This window comes from Canis aureus, chromosome 10 (genome assembly GCF_053574225.1).
Source record: "Canis aureus isolate CA01 chromosome 10, VMU_Caureus_v.1.0, whole genome shotgun sequence".
Classification (NCBI taxonomy): Eukaryota; Metazoa; Chordata; class Mammalia; order Carnivora; family Canidae; genus Canis; species Canis aureus.
In genome coordinates this window covers 28743461-28762178 of record NC_135620.1, presented here as the reverse complement: position 1 = coordinate 28762178, position 18718 = coordinate 28743461, and the positions used below count along the sequence as shown (strand labels likewise).

Sequence of the window (18718 nt, the reverse complement as noted above, 5' to 3'; positions counted from 1 at the left end):
CAAACCTATATTTTTAATATGCTGGGTAGTGATTCATGTATTCTCTTTATGGGAGTAACTTATGGGCTAGGGACTGTAATTGGACGTGGACAAATATTTCATCATCTTGGCATCTCAACAGGAAGCACCTCATTGATTCTAACTCTACCAATTGGCTTTAACTTTTATCTCTTGCATCTGTTTCTCAGATTCCTAAGCCCTCTAACCCCAACCATGACTATTAAGGAATTTGTAGTAAGTGAATTGATCCCCTTTTGCCTGGGACCTGCAGAGGGAACCTATTTAACATGAGCTTGGGAATGGATATATGAACAGACCAAGGTGGGTACTAGGATATGGGGATTGAGTATTCAGTCCTATGTCATTCTCAAATGAGAAACTCACATTGGTGTCTCTGACCTTTGGCAACTGTGTACTGCAGAGTTGGAGTTTTAGTACACAAATGGTACAGGTTTTAAGTCCCATGTAGACAAGGAGCATAGTTTAGTTTTTGTTTTGTTTTGTTTTTCTGGTGCTTTCGTAGTACTTAGCAAAGTCCAAAATACATGGCATGTGTTTAAGGAGCAACTGCTAGAGGACAAGATTTCTGAGCTATACAGGTCATTGTAAGATGGGGGGAAGGAATTTTGTGACAAGCCTGGCCCAATCTCCACTTGAGTACCCTAGCTTAAGATTCCTTTATCTATCATACAATTTCTTGGCATGAGGCACAAGGGTTGAAATTGTTTTTGTTTTTTGACTTGTTTTGTTTTGCAGATGTGGGGGTTATAAGTCAATTATTTTTAGCTTTAATCAAGCTTTTGCATTCTAAATAGCAACTTTTTTCAAAATTCCTTGAATTTCAAATCTTACTTTTCTTTTCCAATTCCAAGCCATATTATTCATTCAAATAAAATTTTCTTGGTAGTATTTCAAGGTATCCAATAAAGGCATAAAAATCTAAGAAATATATATAAAAATGAGGGAAATGTAAGTTTTGACATTATTGTTATTTCTGATACAATGAAATGAACAAATTCCTTCCAGGAATGTGTGTGTTATGGGCCATCAAAACACATGAAAGTAAGTCACAAAAATCCACCACACATTTGAATATTTTAATCAAATAATACTCCTCATAGTGATGGTGGAAAGTATTTTTTTAAAAAGGAAAATTGAACATGAGAAATCAAATACTCAGGTTGAAAGATACCTAACTGAGTCAGAAGTCAGGTTAAAGTTCCTTTTGCAGGTGTATATTGACTGTTTGATCTCAGGTACAAGTGGCTGAATAGCTCCTTTGTGCTGGCCACTTATGATGGGCACTGGGAGTACAAAGGTGAAAAAGACACAATCTCTTCTTTGGAATATCTTATTTAGTTTTGAATCACCAGACAAATGACCTACCCCAGATACCAACATCAGTGGATTAAGGTAAGATTGCTTTGACTTAAAAATTTCAGAATAGTTATTTTATGATAAAATCATCATGGCCTCACATACTTTTAAAAAATACAACTTGAGAATTTAATGTAATTAATATATTTAGTTACTTAAAACAAATCATTTCGAGTATATCATACAGAAGCATATGGTCAACATTTAGTGTTTTTCAGAGAAGATGATATATATTCTGCTTTTATTTTTGTCTTCATAATAAAACTGACAATGTAATGAAAGCTATGTTGTTTACAATTGTTTACCCTCACTCAGTAATTCTCAGCCTTTCTAATCCTATGTTCCACCATCATTATATCCAATAGATCTCAACAAATTAGAATTAAAAAGCCAACACTTTCAGAAACAGTTGTATTTCATAAGTATTCTGTTACTAGTTTATCACTTATTGTCAATGTTAAGCCTATGAAAAAGTTATAGTAGAATTTAAGACTTAAAATAAGCAAAAATTATTCCTTTATTATTATTATTTTTTTTATTTATTTATGATAGTCACAGAGAGAGAGAGAGAGAGAGGCAGAGACACAGGCAGAGGGAGAAGCAGGCTCCATGCACTGGGAGCCCGATGTGGGATTCGATCCCGGGTCTCCAGGATCACGCCCTGGGCCAAAGGCAGGCGCCAAACCGCTGCGCCACCCAGGGATCCCAAAAATTATTCCTTTAGTAGTTGAAAAATCATATATGGTTGAGAATAAATTTTACTACCTTAGTAATGTAAAATACAAAGATGTTTAATAAAAAATATTCCCATCAATAGGCTTATGTGAAATTCTACATCAGAGAGACAAAATAGAAAAATATGTTGGTGTCCAGAGGTCAGGTGATATGGAATGAAGCTCATGGGGCACAAAATGTATATCAAGAACAGAGTTGGTCAAAAGAAATGAAGGAAGAAAAGTCAATAAATATTCCATAGTAAACAGACTAATCAGGAAGGTGGACAAGAAAAACACTTGTACACATGGTAAGAAAGGATTATAAGAAATTTTGTGCAGGGTGACATGTATATCAAGTTACAGATCCCTGGAGCATAGAGTCAGAAAGACAGTATACAACGAACATAAGGGATAGCCAGTTATTAAAATTGTAATGTTAATGCTGTGTCCAATCTAGGTTCTAGTAGATAAGGGAACTTGTGGCCTCACCATGGTACTTGGATCCCATGGTACTTGGATGTCTTAAGGTATGTTGTGTCTCAGTGCTTTAAAATAATGTTTTAGTTTGTGAGATATTCCCAATGATTTCAATTATATGTCTGAGATAAAATTTATTTTACTTCCTAATGTAAGAATGTCTTGCTAAATTTAACTCCATCTATAAAAATCAGCATTTTAAAAATGAAACAATTAGAGGTAAAATTATTTACTTTACAAATACAGGATTTATTTTTCTTAATTTTTTCAATTGTCTCTGTCATTTCACATATTTATATTATCTGCCTACATGTGTAAGTATCTGAAATTTTGGGCATCTTCAAACAAATTTGGTGTTTTATTCCATTTGTGAAATGTTCAGTCTAAGTAGAGCTGATTGTCTTTTCACCAACAGCTCTACTGTTTGAACTTGTTTGGAACCAGGGAAAATTATGTCTCTATGTGGCTTTTTGAAATCCTTGTCTAAAATGAAACTTGGATTAAGGCCCTTCCTTGTCCCCAGAGGTCTCAGCAGAGCTTAATTAGATATTAAGCTCTTTCTTGACAGCAAGTAGAAAAAAGTAAAAGTCAGGTTGTATATTTTCTGAGGTCTCCTTAATAATACACTATTGAATATGTAGTGAGACAAGGGTAATAAAAAACAGAACTGAAGGATTATAAAAATATATTTTACACATAATAAGAAAAACATTCCATAGCATACTAAGTACTCTTTATTTCCCTTAAATGTTGTCTATCTCTTTATCTCTTTTTTTTTTTTTTTTTTATCTCTTTATCTCTTATTCTTTCTTCAGCAGTAGCTATCTGGGCTACCCAACCCAGGATTGACAACTTTTTTCATCCCATTAAATTTAAGAGAGCTTAAATATGGTTTTCTCTATATATGAATCCTTAGTTTGGTCTCCTACTTTAATTAAAGCAAGGTGGTTATCCTTTACTCCTATAAACACTCCAGGATTGTTCTTACATTCGAATGAAACACATTCAGAAGACTTCCTATGAAGGAGGAAGAAGGCCTGGTCTGGCAATTGGTTTTCACATTTTTGTAGCTGAGGAAACAAGAAAGAAAGCAATTGGTATGTAAGTGGGAAGTCCAAAGTCAACCTTACCTCCCTGTATTAGAAACTAAAGGGGAATTATTATAACTTAGTATCTTTGGCAAGACTACTTACTAAGTAGGGGATGGGTGTGGTAGAGAAGGAAGAAATGAGTAGGGAGGGCTGAAGTGGAGGGGGGTGATTTGATTTGATTCCCTGATAATCAGTATACCTTGAGAAACATTATAGCTTAGAATGACTGGATTTGGATGCAGCAGCTCAGGATTTGTGTGAAACTTTTGTCATGTACTATCTCTGAGACGTGCACATTGCTTTACTTCTCAAACCTCAATTTTTTTAGTCTAATCAGTTTTCTAGATTAGTCAACCTCCAACTTACCAGCAGATATGTGAATGATATAAGTGATCATTATTTTAGGTTGATAAGTTTTGGGGATGGTTTGTTATACTGTAATATTTGAACAGTACAACAACTCCATTATAGAATTACTACAAGAATGAAAGGAAACTGCATGTAAAACATTTAGTACAGTAATTGGCATGTAATAGAGCTCTGTATGGGGTCAGCTCTTATTATTGAGTAGTTATATATGTCCAACTGTTATATACATTTAGGAATGTTTATTAAGGGAGATGCTGGTTACCATCCAGTGTTTATGTTAATACTTTAGCTGGCTGTATTAGTTAGATTTATAATTTTGTATTTATGTCATTTGTCATCTGTATTATAGTCTTATGTTTTTTTCCTGGTCCCTATCTTTGGCTTGTTTGTTTCTGAAGATGTTTATAATTTTTCATCATGACCAATATTACACTGTGACTTACTAGCTGAAAAAGACTATGCAGTGAATCCTATGATTAGAATGTGATTGTTATGCTTTCGTTGTAAATATCGGCATATGGAAATGTTTATGACTTTCCCTTTAGCAGGCTCAGAATGTAAAATTATTTTTGAATTTGCCTAAGAAAACTATATTTTATCAAGAAATACTTCCTGGAAGAACAAAGTTGTTCCTCAAGTCAAATAAAGAGGATTTGAGATAATTCTATATAGCAATGCTTCTCAAACTTTAACTTGCATATGAATCCCTTGGAGGTTTGTTTAAATGCTGATTCTGATTCAGTTGTGAGGAAGCCTGAAATTCTGCATATCTAACAAACTCCCAGGTGATGCTGCACTGCTGGCAGAGACCAGACTTTCAGTAGCAAGGCTATATATGCCATTTCCTTCCCTTCCCTACTCCAGAAGCAAGTTATTAGTAGTAACTTACTGTGTTTTACATATAATACACAAACAAAACTTCTTTGAAATATTCTGAATACGCAAATCTGTACAAATGTGTGGAATAAGTTACGGCAGTTAAATGCATATTTCTATTACCTCCACAGAATGTTCCTCGTTGTTGGCATGCAGCAAAAAATCTTTATCTTTTGTAGGACTCAGGTTTACCAATAACGTCTGGCCATCAACATCATCACCTTGCAATTAAAAAAAAATAATTAAAAATGTAAACTATAAAGTTAAGAATTAACTCACTTTAATTTAAATAAATTTAACACCTAGGAAAAGAGTTCAAAATATGATGGAAAATAATTGCTTCATTACCCAACATATCCTTTAGAAGTATTTGTACCCAAATGAAATCAAAGAGTCATTGGACAATTTGGGGGTAATTTTAAGCTCCTTAATTTTCTTATATCCTTTCTGATCGTAGAACTGTGATTCTATTGGGTATTTGTCTGGGTGTCAGCTTCTCTGTCTGCATGTAAAGCCACTGATAGTTGTCTCCCAATATCCATCTACCCTCCTTGAATAATAGAACATTTCTCAGTCTGTTTTCTTGTAACTAAGTGTAGCAATGTGACTAAGTTTTGACCAAGATGAGGTGAATGGAAGTGTCAGGTGCAACTTCAAGGTTTTATCCTTTATGGGAAAGAGAACTCATGCATCTGTCTTCCTCTGTCCTGCAGATTGGACATTGCCATGGTAGCAAGTAATCTTGAACCATGTAGGTATTGGCAGAGTCAAAGAGAAGGAGCAGGGTTAGTTGCTGGACAATCTGTTGAGCAAAACTGCCATTCCAGTCCTGGCTAAGATAGAAATAAAATTTTTTGTAGCTTGAGCCAAAATTATTCTGGATCTCTTTTAAATGTAAACCTTTATCCTAATTATTAAACTGCACAATCAATGGGAGGGAATAAATCCTCTAAGAATCTAAGATTTTACCATGAATGTGGGCTGGAGAGAACCTTTTAGGCTGCTTTCCTTTTTCGTGGAGGATTTTTGGATTTGTCCTTACCTCAAATTCAAGAATTCAAGCACTACAGCTACCCAGCCCTCCAAATTACCTGTTTCATGTGAGGGGGATTGGGAATCATAATAACGGAATAACACCTTATCTGAAAGAGAATGCATAAAATCCCTTTGATGAGACAATTTTATCAAAAGGTTTCAATTTCAACATACATATAACTTCAGAAAATACCTTATTTTATTATATAACAATAAAAGCAAAACTTTTGTGATTTTAAGGTCTCAAAAATGTATAAGTATGCTCTGATAAATTCTCTAACACAGTCATTATTAAAATATTTAGCATATTGTTTATAGCACTGGTATATTCCTTTACTTGAGGTTGTACTTTGGTGATATTGATAAGGCTAGAAAGATCTAGTAGGTAATTTAACAATAGCACATATGTGCTGTCTCTCCTTCCATCTTTTACAACAAATACCACTTCTCAATATCAGCATTCTTCCCTAAAAAACCCTGACTAAGCTTCTGAATCCTCCTCAACTTAGTGGTATTTAGGCATTTGCTGCCAATTCATTGGAGTTAGTAGACAGCATTAAATCTATTTGCCATATCTGAGGTAAGCCAGTGTTTATGGTTTGGTAAATTTATTATTATTATTATTATTTTATTATTATTATTAAGAGAGAAAGAGAGTGGGGTGGGGTGGAGCTGGAGGGACAGGGGCCAAGGGAGAGGGAGAGAGAATCTTAAGTAGGCTTCACGCCCAGCACAAGCCTGATGTGAGGCTTGATCTCAAGACCCTGAGATCAATGACCTGAGTTGAAATCGAGAGTCAGAAGCTTAAACTGGGCCACCCAAGCACCCCTTGGTAAATTTATTTTTTACTTTATTAGTCATCATTATATCATTATAGACAAAAGGAAATATTCTACCTTTCTCTTGGCCTTTTCTCAAGTCTTCTACATAGATCTCATAACTTCCATCCTCAAAAACGAAAGTAATAGATTGATCATTGTATGTGCTCAGAGAAGCAGAATATTCTGTAACAAGTGAAAAGCTTGTCATTAAAAATTCAAAAAGACTTGTTCCCATGAACAATCTTTCACAATTAAAAGGAAATACTTCCTTAAAGGCTTTTTTTTTTCTTTCCAATTTGAGCTGCACTTTGCTCACCACTGTTGGATAGATAAAAGCCTTTGGCACAAGCTTAATGTAGCTCAAAGGGTAAGGTGTGCCACTTGAATGGGATTAAAGACGGTAGTCTCTTGCTTGAAAATCGTAGGTATAGGTCATATTTGTGTGCTTATGGGAGGATTTGGTGGAGAGAAAGTAGACAAGACTTTGCCTGAGGAAGCCTCTGCTTTTTTGCTTCTTACAGTTCTGGAGGGTGTGTCTGTCCTCTGGCTAAATAACAGTATTCCTAACTTTTTAAAAAATGTCCCAGCACACATAGAAAATGATAATATTTCTATGGCATGCTGGGATAAACTGGTGTAGAATTAGGTACTACCTATGTTGGTCCTGGAGAAAAAAATTATATTTTCTCTATTTTATAGAATTATGCTAGGAAAAATAATATACAAAACAGAAGCATGTTAAATATTGAGTCTGTATATGAAATTCTAAAGTAAAATGATTTAAAAATACTTAATGAGAAACTTGAGTATGCTTTTTGGAGCTTAAGACATTTATAACAGGATTATGCTTGAAATAGCAATGTGCAATTCCTAGTCAAATTAATGATCTCTTCACTTCTTGATGGTCACATCAATTTGGACTTTATTTGCACAAGTAGGTAATACAACTTAAAGCCATTTTAACAATTATTTAGAATATTTAAGAGTTGAAATTATATTTTAAAAAACATAATAGTTCTTCATTTTCTTTTAGTGTCAAAATGATGAGGTTGCGGGGGGGATATGGTTGCCCCCCTCCCCGACCCCAAAGGATAATATATTTTCCCCAGGAATAATGTATATGAGATTCCAATCCATAACAAGCATTTCAAAATAATGATAGAGGGCCAACTAAAGTGTACATTCATTGTCAGGGCAGCTACTTTGTACCTAGTTTGAATACCACTAAATGGGTATGTGGGCAGCAAATAGGCAGAAGTTTCTGTTACACAAATAAGCATAGACATGGAGCTGCTTCCTAGAGGAGCACTTGCTGTGGTCCTGTGTCTATCTCCCTCCTCACACCCACACCACCCCTATCAGCAGTCATACCTTGGATACTTGGAACATTAGCTCTTCCAAAACATTTCTGTAACATAGGGACATCAGAGGTGAAATCTTTGTTCAGCTGCTGATGACAGGCAGTGAATACCAGACATTGCTTTCTGCACTTTTCAGCTACAGGACAGGGGGAGAGCAGGAGTGGACTGTCAGTTCCCACTCTTCCCAAACCTCTTTACACCTCTTTGAGGATTCCCAGTCAAAGATACTTGCTAGGACTGACCCCAGGACTATAGCCTCTCCACAGTCTGAAGTGATCAATGCCTCCTGCACACTTAAAACCCCAGTGGGGCATACCCATCGGAATCCAGGTGGAAGAAAGCTAGTTACCCATGGTCTCAACACCCCAAAAAATAACTGCTATTAACATTTTAGTTTAATTCCTTTAAATGAAAAAAATCTCTTAAAAATACTGTATATATATTTATAATTTTATATCCTCTATTTTCACTTAATATTAGAACATACCCATTTCTCCCATGCTATAAAAACTCTTTATATAAAAAAAACTCTTTATATGTCCTATTGAAAATGGCTAAAAAATAGTTCAATATCCTTACTTTTTTTCAGAAGGAAAATTTGCTCAAGGGAAAAATTATATATCCAAAATGTTGGAAATAAAGGCAAATAGATGCCCATTAACATACTGAAGAAATACCAGGAAATGTATAGTTTCCCCTTACCTGTTCTTGGTGAATACCTTTTGGTGATTTCTTTCCTAAAGTAACAGGATGTCTTTTCTATGATAAGGCCAGAACGCAGTTGCATAAAGTACATCTGGCAAACTCCTTCAGGCTTCTGTTGGGATTCTAAACAATTGAAAATTTTTGAGACTGTTTCACTCCATCCATTTTTATCCTTTTATCCTTATACAAATCCTGAGCATACCAAACCAGGAAATCAACTAAAGGTCTGCAGTATCTTATCAGAAACCTTGGGGCCAGTTGTGTTTCAAAATTCACAGTTTTTTTAGATTTTAGAATTGTCATGTAGAGTATATGCTGTTATATATGTCATACTCCCAACAGGGATTAGGGCAGTACTCACATCATAAAAAATTAATACTGATTTTATAGTGAAATATAGGAACATTTACATAAGGTGAAATAAACATTTCATGTTGGTTCAGGTCAGAATTTAACTGTCAAATATAATAAGTTCAGATCATATTTTATTACCAAATAAGTTATGAAAAATTAGGTCTTTAGAAAAATTTTGGTTTTCAGAATTCTGTATAAGGGAGTGTGGATCTACATCCAACATATATCATTCTTTGTCTGCGGGGGAACTTATATGACCATATGAAATCTATAATCTTTTTTACTTATCTGGAATACACTTTTAATAATTTTACAGGGATAGCTATAGTCTCTAGAGTTTATTGATATTAAAAATAATTGGTCCATGTTAAACAGGAGGAAAGGAGCCTTTTCCCCTAAACTCCTAGGAGTTTCATGGTTTCAGGTCTTACATTTAAGTCTTTAATCCATTTCAGGTGAGTTTTTGTGAGTTCTTTTACATGTGAATATCCAGTTTTCTCAGCACAATTTATCGAAAAGACTATCTTTTCTCCTTTGAGTATTCTTGGCTCCCTTGTCAAATGTTAGAGTGTCCATGGTGGGCCAAGCACTGTGCTAGTAATTTTATATACTATTTCACTTAATCCTTTACACTAATATTACAAGGAAGTTATTATTCTTCCTATTTTGCAGATGATGATCTAAGGCTCTTAGTAGTCATGACACTTGCCCAAGATTACAGGTTTGGTGAGAAGTTTTGACTCAAGTATGTCTAATATTAAAGCTACTCTTTCCATCCTTCCACCTAAGAAAAGAAAATGCTGTACTGCAATACAGTACAGTTCCTGTATTTAGGAACTGACATAATACAAATAAATCCAAGTTAAATCAGTTAAAAATTTAATCACCTATTTAGTAATACTTATTCAGTCAAAGAAAAAGTCTCAAACAAAAAATTAAATTTATTACTTGGGAATTCATAAAAGGCCTTTCATAGTGAAACAGAAAAGAAAATTGTAACACTTGAGTCATGGCATCTCAACTTTTAACAAAGTAAGTGAATTATCAAGCAATTTGTACAATAGAGCCAAATTTCAATTATTCACAGTAGTTCAGAAAATGAAAATAGTTACTTGTGACTTTGAGATTCATTCTATGATTTTTTTTCTAATTCTCTAAAAGATTTGCTTTCCTGATATGCTTTTCAAGGTTAAGTAGAGTTAACCTCTCTTATAGATAATTCAAAATAATAGCTATCTTGCCTCCAGTTCAGATGGGCATCTACCTTTAAGTATCTTCAACTGTCTGAACAGGGCAAGACCCCTTAATTTTACTCACATTTATCCTGAAACTTCCCAACATTGCATTACAGCTTATAAATATCAACTATAGTATTTCATATTTATGTAGTGCTTTTACAATTGCAAAGATAATTTATAAAGCTAGGCCTGAGCCAACATTGAACTTGGTCTCCTGATAAGTAATCTAATATAATACTTTATTAACTGTAACACATCATCTCTCCAGGCCCAAAGGGCATAAGGTGATATTGTAAGGATGCTCATTCCTTTTATGCTTATCTTTATGTTATAGTCAGAATCCCCTGGGACATGACTGACAGGCATGTCTAATATTGAGAATGGACTCTCTGGAGAGCAGGATGTGGGCCTTGGGTAGTTAGAAGTAAGGGTCATGATACTGAGGAAGCGTTATGGGCATAGAAGTAGAGAGGGGCTAAAGATATTAATGTAGGGGCTAGCATCTAGTGGGACAAACACTGGGTATACTATATTGAGGCGTGATTACATTTGAAGTATTGAAGCTACTTAACATTGGGGAATTTGGAAGAAGGTATACTTTGGTGTTTGGGGAAGCTGAAAGTGTGATGTGAGGGTTGTGTTCTCAGATGGGAAGCACAAAGCTGGCATGGCCTGGGGGACTCTGTGGGAGAGAGTGCTCCACTGGGGTCAGAGGGTCAACTCAAGCTTATGTAAGGGCTGTTGTCACTTCCTATGTCTATACCTTGCCTGATGTCTGAGGGCAGTGTCTTAGCATGGCTTGTAAGGAAATTCTCATGAGTAATTTCATCATCACCACAGCATGATGAAATCCCTCACGTAATTCTGGTGAGTAAATGGGAAGGGGCCTGGAAATCTTCCTGTAGTTCTTCCACTGAAAGAGCCAGACTGTGGCTGATGGGAACAACCTAAGTGAATCACTCATCTTTCATTTCTTCCCCAAACACCTATTTCACCAAGGTTTCTTCTCACTGCTTACTACCCTTGATTTATCTGTGGCATTTGACTTTGGGAACCACATATTTCTTTAAAACTCTTCTTCCCCTATTGTCATGTCACCAGTCTTCTTAGGTTCTTGTTTTTCTCTGATCATCCATTTCTCTTTCTCTGTTAGTTTTTCCTTGTCTGACTCCTCCTAAAATGTTTGTGCTCCTCAGTATTTGTCCTTTGCCTCTTCCCCTACTCAAGACTTTCTTTCTGGGCAATACTGCCTGCTCCAATGACTTCTGTCACCCCTAATATGCTGATGGCTCTCCAAACTGTAACTCTACCTTTGGTCTCTCTCTTGAGGCTTGTGTCTATTGCTTTTTCTTCACAGGGTATTTTGACCTCAGTTAGCTTGAGGCATCTCTGTATCTATCTGTGGAGAGCGTTCAGAATTCTGGACCTCTCTACCTAAATGACCTACATTTACCCCCATTCAAATATACTCATAATAAAAAAAAATCTTTATTTTTCTCTACTTACTATATATATCCTTCCTGAATTCCTATCTTGAAAAAGTACCACTTTCTACCATTGTCTACCCAATTCTTAGGTCATCCTGAAAGCTGAGAATCATCTATTTTTTCCTCTCTGTCCATCCTTCAATTTATTTGATCTGTCATTAAATCTTATTGATTTCACTTTCTGAATGTATCTGACATTTAATCCTTACTTTCCAATCTGTTCTCTTAGGTCAGGCCCTCATCTTCAGTCCCTTAGATGAATGCAGCAGACCTCTAACCGTTTTTTCTATTCTTGCTCCCTCACTTCATCTTTACACCAACATCAATGTGATCTCTCTAAAAATATCTTGTTATTCCCCAACTGAATGTTTTCTATGATTTCTTACTGTCCATAGAATAAAGTTGAAGCTCTTTCACTGTAACAGAAGATATTCCATGGACAGACCCAAATTAACGGGTGTGACCTCTACTCATTTTGCATGCAATTATTGCCATGTAGGGATATGTGCCCAGTGTTGCTAGGTTTTCAGGTTTTTCAAGAGATTCAGATTTTTACACACAGTCTTCTAATTTTAAAATTCCTTCAATTAAAAAACAACAATAATAGTGTTAAGGCCAAATAAAATGTTTCTGCTGGATGGATCTGTCCCAAGGCCTCCATATTGTAAATTCTGACTAGATCCCTAAGGAAGCTGGATTATCAGGGCAGGGAAAGGGTTGATGGATGTAGAGGACTTAAAGTAGCAGAGAAAAATGCCCTGACTCTGGGAGCAGCTTCCTGGAAACTGGGAAGAGAATGAATTTGGGGAGGGGCTTTTCTCTAGCTCATTAAGTCTTGTACCTTGTTGGCACTAGAGGTGAAATACTCTGGTGATGACCCAGACTGATATGGAACCTGTTTGTATGTGTACCTCTAGTGGGTGGATATTGGGTTTTGTGATGTTGTGATTGTGTCAGATCCTGCTAGCCCAAAGTTAGGAGAAGGAACTAAAACAAGCTTTCTTGCTTTGTTGCTTGGGGGCTCAGAGCAGTTCATTTAGAAAAATAAGATATGACGTTGCTTGTACCTTGAATTTTGAGAACTGGTTCATACCTGCCACACACTTTGTAGATATCTGGAAATTTTGGCCAAGAGTATCTAAATAATGACAATCTTAGTGTTAAACTGAGCCAGCATCTTTGGAAAAGAAGATCTGCTAAGAGACAATGAAAAAAATGTGCTGCATTCCAAAGCTATATAAATGGTTTGGGGATTATCTTTATCACTTTTTAAATGGTATAAAGGAGCTGTTAGGGCCATAGCACCCTTAAAGGAGGGGTTACATTTTAATGTTTGCAACTCTGACATAAACTCCAGCCTGCTCCCTCATGTTTCTTTCTTTCTTTCTTTCTTTCTTTCTTTCTTTCTTTCTTTCTTTCTTTCTTTCTTTCTCTTTCTTTCTTTTTCTTTCTTTCTTTCTTTTTCTTTCTTTCTTTCTTTCTTTCTTTCTTTCTTCTTTTCTTTCCTTTCTTCTTTCTTTCTTTCTTTCTTTCTTTCTTCTTTTCTTTCCTTTCTTTCTTCTTTCTTTCTTTTCTTTCTTTCTTTCTCTCTTTCTTTCTCTCTTCTTCTTTCATTCTTTATTTTCTTTTTTTCTTTGTTTATAAGAGAGAAAGAGCATGGGGCCCCTAGAAGGCTCAGTTGGTTAAGTGTCTGCTTTTTGCTCAGGTCATGATCCCAGGATCCTGGGATGGAGCCCCTGCATTGCACTCCCTGCTCAACTGGGAGCCTGCTTCTCTCTCTCTCCCTCTTCCTGCCACTCTGCCTACTTGTGCTCTTTCTCTCTCTCTGTCAAACAAATAAAATCTTTAAAAAGAAAAAAGAGAGAGAGAGGGCATGCACATGACAGGTTGGGGGAGGGCAGAGGGAATTTGAAGACACAGAGTCAGTTCCACTGAGTCACTGCTTCTATACACAGCATTTTGACTCAGACACAAATAAAAGGACTAACTTAACTGTGATTTTCTGGCCATGCAAAAACCATAGTCAAATGAATGTTTTCCCTGGTTACTAAAACCAGCACGAGTGGGCCAGAGCCTTAGAGAAGACAGAAAATGATATTCTTTAACATTGCTTTCTCTTCTAGCCTTAAAGAGGTTCAAGGAAATGAAGAGAACAAAGGACAAAGGCATACCAGTCCCTGCCATCATTCCTCATCTTTTATTTTTCTCTCTAGTTTGGCCAGGGTTCCATTACTTTCTTTTGTGGTCCCTCTTTTGTATGAAAAAAATGTGAGTATAAATTTGCATAATTCTTTTCTAGGGTATGTATTTTTAAAGATTTATTTATTTACAAGAGAGAGCACATGGTGTGTAGGCACATTCGAGTGGGGGAAGGGGCAGAGGAAGAAAATCTCAAACCAACTCCTGCTGAGTGCAGAGGTTGTTGTGGGACTGGATCTCACCACACTGAGATCATGACTTGAGCAGAAACCAAGAGTAGGGCACTTAACCAAATGAGCCACCCCGATGTCCCCTAGGATAATTTTCAGGATCAAAGATATAGCCGTTTCATCTTAAAGCTATGGCTACTACCTGACTTTATTTACCCTTCAATTTATTACAACTCCTTTGAGTTTGCAATTGGATAGACTCGAGCATCATTTGATCAATTCTGCTTTATTTGAAGCATGGATATCTTCATGCCTCTTCAAATATCTTCACTTCTGATTCTCTCCTTTATCAGAAGTTGCAAATCAAGACCACAGTTTGATACATCAAAGGTGTATATTTTATATACAATAGATGTTGGTTGAATGAAGATCAGTTTAAAATTTTGTTAATCTAGGAAAAAGATTTTGAGATTAGTTGGAAAGAGGTGGGTAGAGAGAAGGAATTGATGTAAAGGGCTATGTATGTTTATCACTATTATCAGGTAGCATATATGAACATCAGAATAATAAGAATTTGATAACAGATAAAAATAGTGTGTAAACCAAGAAATGCTTAAATCCTTACTTCTCAGCTTAGGAGATTTTACCAAAGCCTTGTCTGCTGAACTGTTCATCTTTGCTGGGGGGATTTTCCTGGTTGAATACTTCATTTTAGCCTTTGTTGTTGAAGCTTCTGTGGATTAAAATGTAATATTAGTTCAATTGCCTCAATTTGAAAATAAACAGAAACAACTGTGACTAACTCAAAATAACATTAATAACATAGCCACATAAAGAAAATAATTATTTCAGTAAAATTTGAATATAGTTTTCTGAAAGTATATCCATATTAGAATACATTCAGAGGACAAAAAGAACTACAAGGAATTCTTAAACTTCACTTAGTGGGCTTATTGTTCGTAGTATTGTTGATATTGGGATTCTGAATGTTTTTGCTATACTATAGGATGGAGCAAATAAGTAGATGTATTGATATTATAGAATTTTTACTGCAGGATACAAATATAAAATATAAGAAGTCAAGGGAAAATCTCTGTAATGTTAAATCTGAATCAGCAATATTAGTGTGCCCATATCTTAATTTCTAAATATTTTTCCAGTAAAGGGAACCAGGACTTGCTAGGTCTGGGCTCAGAATGTAGAAGTAAATATGGAATATTCAGTTATGCCAGAAAGTAGTCATTCAAAAATGTGTGAGTTTGTGTCCAAAGGACACAGGAGCTCCCTTAAAGGGTTTCTCACTGGCCAAATTTGGCACAATTTGAGTATCAGAAAGAATAATGATAGTAACTCACTATAAAGTATTTAATGCAAAAGGAAACCCACTAGTCCATAGCATTCTTCAAGAATGAATAAACAAGGGATTTATTCATTACAGAAGGAATGATAGAATCAGAAAAATAAATCTTGTACCCCCCAATGTAATATTTGATTCAAGCAAGGATCATCAGTCAATGTTGTGCCTTGAGTATCAAGCTGGGTCAGGGTACCTTACTGTAAGAATATTGCATTTTCTATTATAAATTGTAGGAAGCTTCATATTAATTCAGTAGGGTACCACTGCCTGGCCTCATCATCAAGGTAAGGTAGTGGTGCTTTGAATTGTGGAGGGAACAGGACTTCTCCAGTCTTAATTCTCCTTTACATTGCTTGAAATTCTAATAGTTACTTCTACTTGGATTAAGCATTGCCCTTTTTTCCCTAGATTAAAAAATATATATTCAGTTTATCCCAGGAGTGGTTGCTATTTAAATCTTTTACAAACTTTAAATGAATCAGCTCTTCTAGAAGGATAAGGGACATTAGAGGACTCCTCGGAAGATGCAACTTTATTTTTTTTCTGAACAACCTTGAATAGATTGAAATTAAAAATTGTCTTGTTTAGATGGAACTAGAATCTTACATGCAACCATCCTATTTATAACTGGCTTTATGAACAAAAATCTTCAATGGAGAATATTTAGAAGCGGGGAACCTTAGATATCATTTTGTCTGAGCCCATAAATCTATGAATGATTAGGCTAAGACTGAAAGATAATGTCCTTACCCAGAATCACAAAAGCAATACTGGGACCAGAATCTAGTCTGATTTCCATCTTTAAGCTAGAGCTTCCACACAGTGTCTTCTATTTCCCTCCTCCAAATGTAGGAAGGAAATAATCAGAACCGGGAATTTAACTTCAAATGCTTGGTCAGTTGTCCAACCTCTTCAGAAATAGTAAATTTTTAAATATGGTAGTTAATTGGTAATCATAATGTAGAATAGTGCAGTTAGGTAATCTTACTGTAGTTAAATTTTAAGTTTTACAGAAAATAGTTCAAATAATACCCTGCACTCAGTGGGTATGCAGCTAACACTTTACTGATAACATGAACATTGTAATGCTGGATTGGTTTTTTTTTGTTTGTTTGTTTGCTTGTTTTCTTTTTTTATCCAAGGATCCTTACGTCCCAGAGAGAAGTTCTCCTGGATGGACATTAAAAAAAACCAAAAAAACAAAACCCGCAACATGGGGATCCCTGGGTGACTCAGCGGTTTGGCGCCTGCCTTTGGCCCAGGGCGCGATCCTGGAGTCCCGGATGAGTCCTGCGTCGACCTCCCTGCATGGCGCCTGCTTCTCCCTCTGCCTGTGTCTCTGCCTCTCTCTCTGTTTCTATGTCTATCATGAATAAATAAATAAAATCTTTAAAAAAACAAAATAAAACAAATCAACTTCTAAAAATTAAAAATTAAAAAAATTAAAAACCCGCAACAAACTGTTGCATTTTCAAATAAATCTGGGAAATGTTTCTATCTATATTCCACCTCTTGTGAAGTCAGAACCACATTAGCATAGTAAAGATGTTGATGATTCACGGTACTTTTGTTTAACTAATTATTTTTGGTAATTATTTGATCTTGTAACTTCTCCCTCTACCTCTATGAACACCCCAGTTAACATGGACTATCTATTAACATAGACTAATTTGAGATAACACACGTGGGGATCTCTGCTCTAAACCAAATTAGCTTTCTGATTTGAGCAACACAGATAAGAAATGAATACATTTACAATGGAATGACTGACATAGAGAAAATCAGATGCTTTTAAAGAATTGAATGATGAGTCAAAAAGCATAGTGAGGAAATAAGTATTTTCAAACCCTATTCTAAAAACAAAACATTTTCTTTAAACCTACAAATCTTTTACTTTAAAAAAGATTTTTAAATTGTTTTCACTATTTTTTCAGACTTAAAATTTACTCTTTACTCTCCTATTTTTAAGTCAGAGATATTTCAGAATAAATAGCAATATAAAAACCACTTGTTCTTTCATGCTGCTTTTCCCAATAACAGGCAAGTGTCCAATTCTTGCACACTGGTTATGATAACTTACCTTAATTATAAACATGAGGGGCTGGTCTCAAATAATGAAGTTTCTTGTCATCAGCATTTGATAATATTTGATGCTATATTCCAACTCTACTTATATATATGCGCTTGGATTAAGCAACATTGGGTGGCAGTGTTTGATGAATGAGGCAATGCATAGTGCTAGTTGAATGGGTTAGAATGAGTGGGAGTATATCTTATTTCCACAGCCAAATACTAAACAGACCTATTAGATTATTTTAACTGCAACACTTTCAATGAGTTATACTCAGTTAATCATTAATTTTTATGAAGCCTCTATGACATGGACTCTAGGTACTGTTTATTGCTTAATGTAGAGCATGCAAGGGCACAGACTTTCATTACCTTTCTCTTTTGGGAAGTCGAAAACTTTAGGTAATTTTTTTCTGATTATAAAAATGATGATGTACATTCAGAAAATGGATAAATGATAGGAAAGCAGATATGCTATATTTCCTGACATTCTTTTTCCAACACGGAAATACTATGCATACCAATTTTTTTCACAAAAGAAGAGAATCTACTGCAAGTATTATTTTGTAAGCTGCTTTTTTGATTTTCCAATTAATGTCAGAAACATTCTTATACAGGAAACATTATAACTAACATTCAATCATAGAAGTATACCATAACCAATCTTTTATTGATTAACACTTTGGCTGTTTCTGTTTTGTTTTTGTTTTTGTTTTTGTTTTTTTTTAAAGATTATTATTTATTTATTCATGACAGACAGAGAGAGAGAGAGAGAGAGAGGCAGAGGGAGAAGCAGGCTCCAAGCAGGGAGCCCGATGCGGGACTCGATCCCAGGTCTCCAGGATCACACCCTGGGCTGAAGGCAGCGCTAAACCACTGGGCCACCAGGGCTGCCCTGTTTTGTTTTTTTCCTTTCGTTTCTTCTTTCCTATTATCACCAATGTTGCAGTTGACATCTGTGTGTGTGTGTGTGTGTTGTGATTCTTGGTAAACTTTTGTATTTTCATTGGTAGCA

General features: G+C 35.5%; 1 protein-coding gene across 3 annotated transcripts in view; it reads right to left on the bottom strand.

The window, feature by feature from the left end:
• Nucleotides 1-2147: 2147 nt before the first annotated feature.
• Nucleotides 2148-18718, bottom strand: part of IL33 (interleukin 33) — a 36111-nt gene continuing 19540 nt past the window's right edge. The window contains exons 2-9 of one of the 3 annotated variants that reach the window (XR_013387733.1): nt 14902-15009; nt 8826-8951; nt 8134-8259; nt 6838-6945; nt 5998-6048; nt 5030-5127; nt 3373-3640; nt 2148-3341 (exon numbers count right to left, since the gene is read on the bottom strand). Coding sequence is in view for 2 of the 3 variants with exons in the window: in XM_077911900.1 (XP_077768026.1) it covers nt 3443-3640; nt 5030-5127; nt 5998-6048; nt 6838-6945; nt 8134-8259; nt 8826-8951; nt 14902-14986 (792 nt within the window). In the remaining variant the exon portion in view is untranslated. Of the gene's footprint in view, nt 3641-5029; nt 5128-5997; nt 6049-6837; nt 6946-8133; nt 8260-8825; nt 8952-14901; nt 15010-17713; nt 17865-18718 lie in introns of those variants that run through there. The other 2 variants (XM_077911900.1, XM_077911899.1) reach the window with 2 other exon arrangements.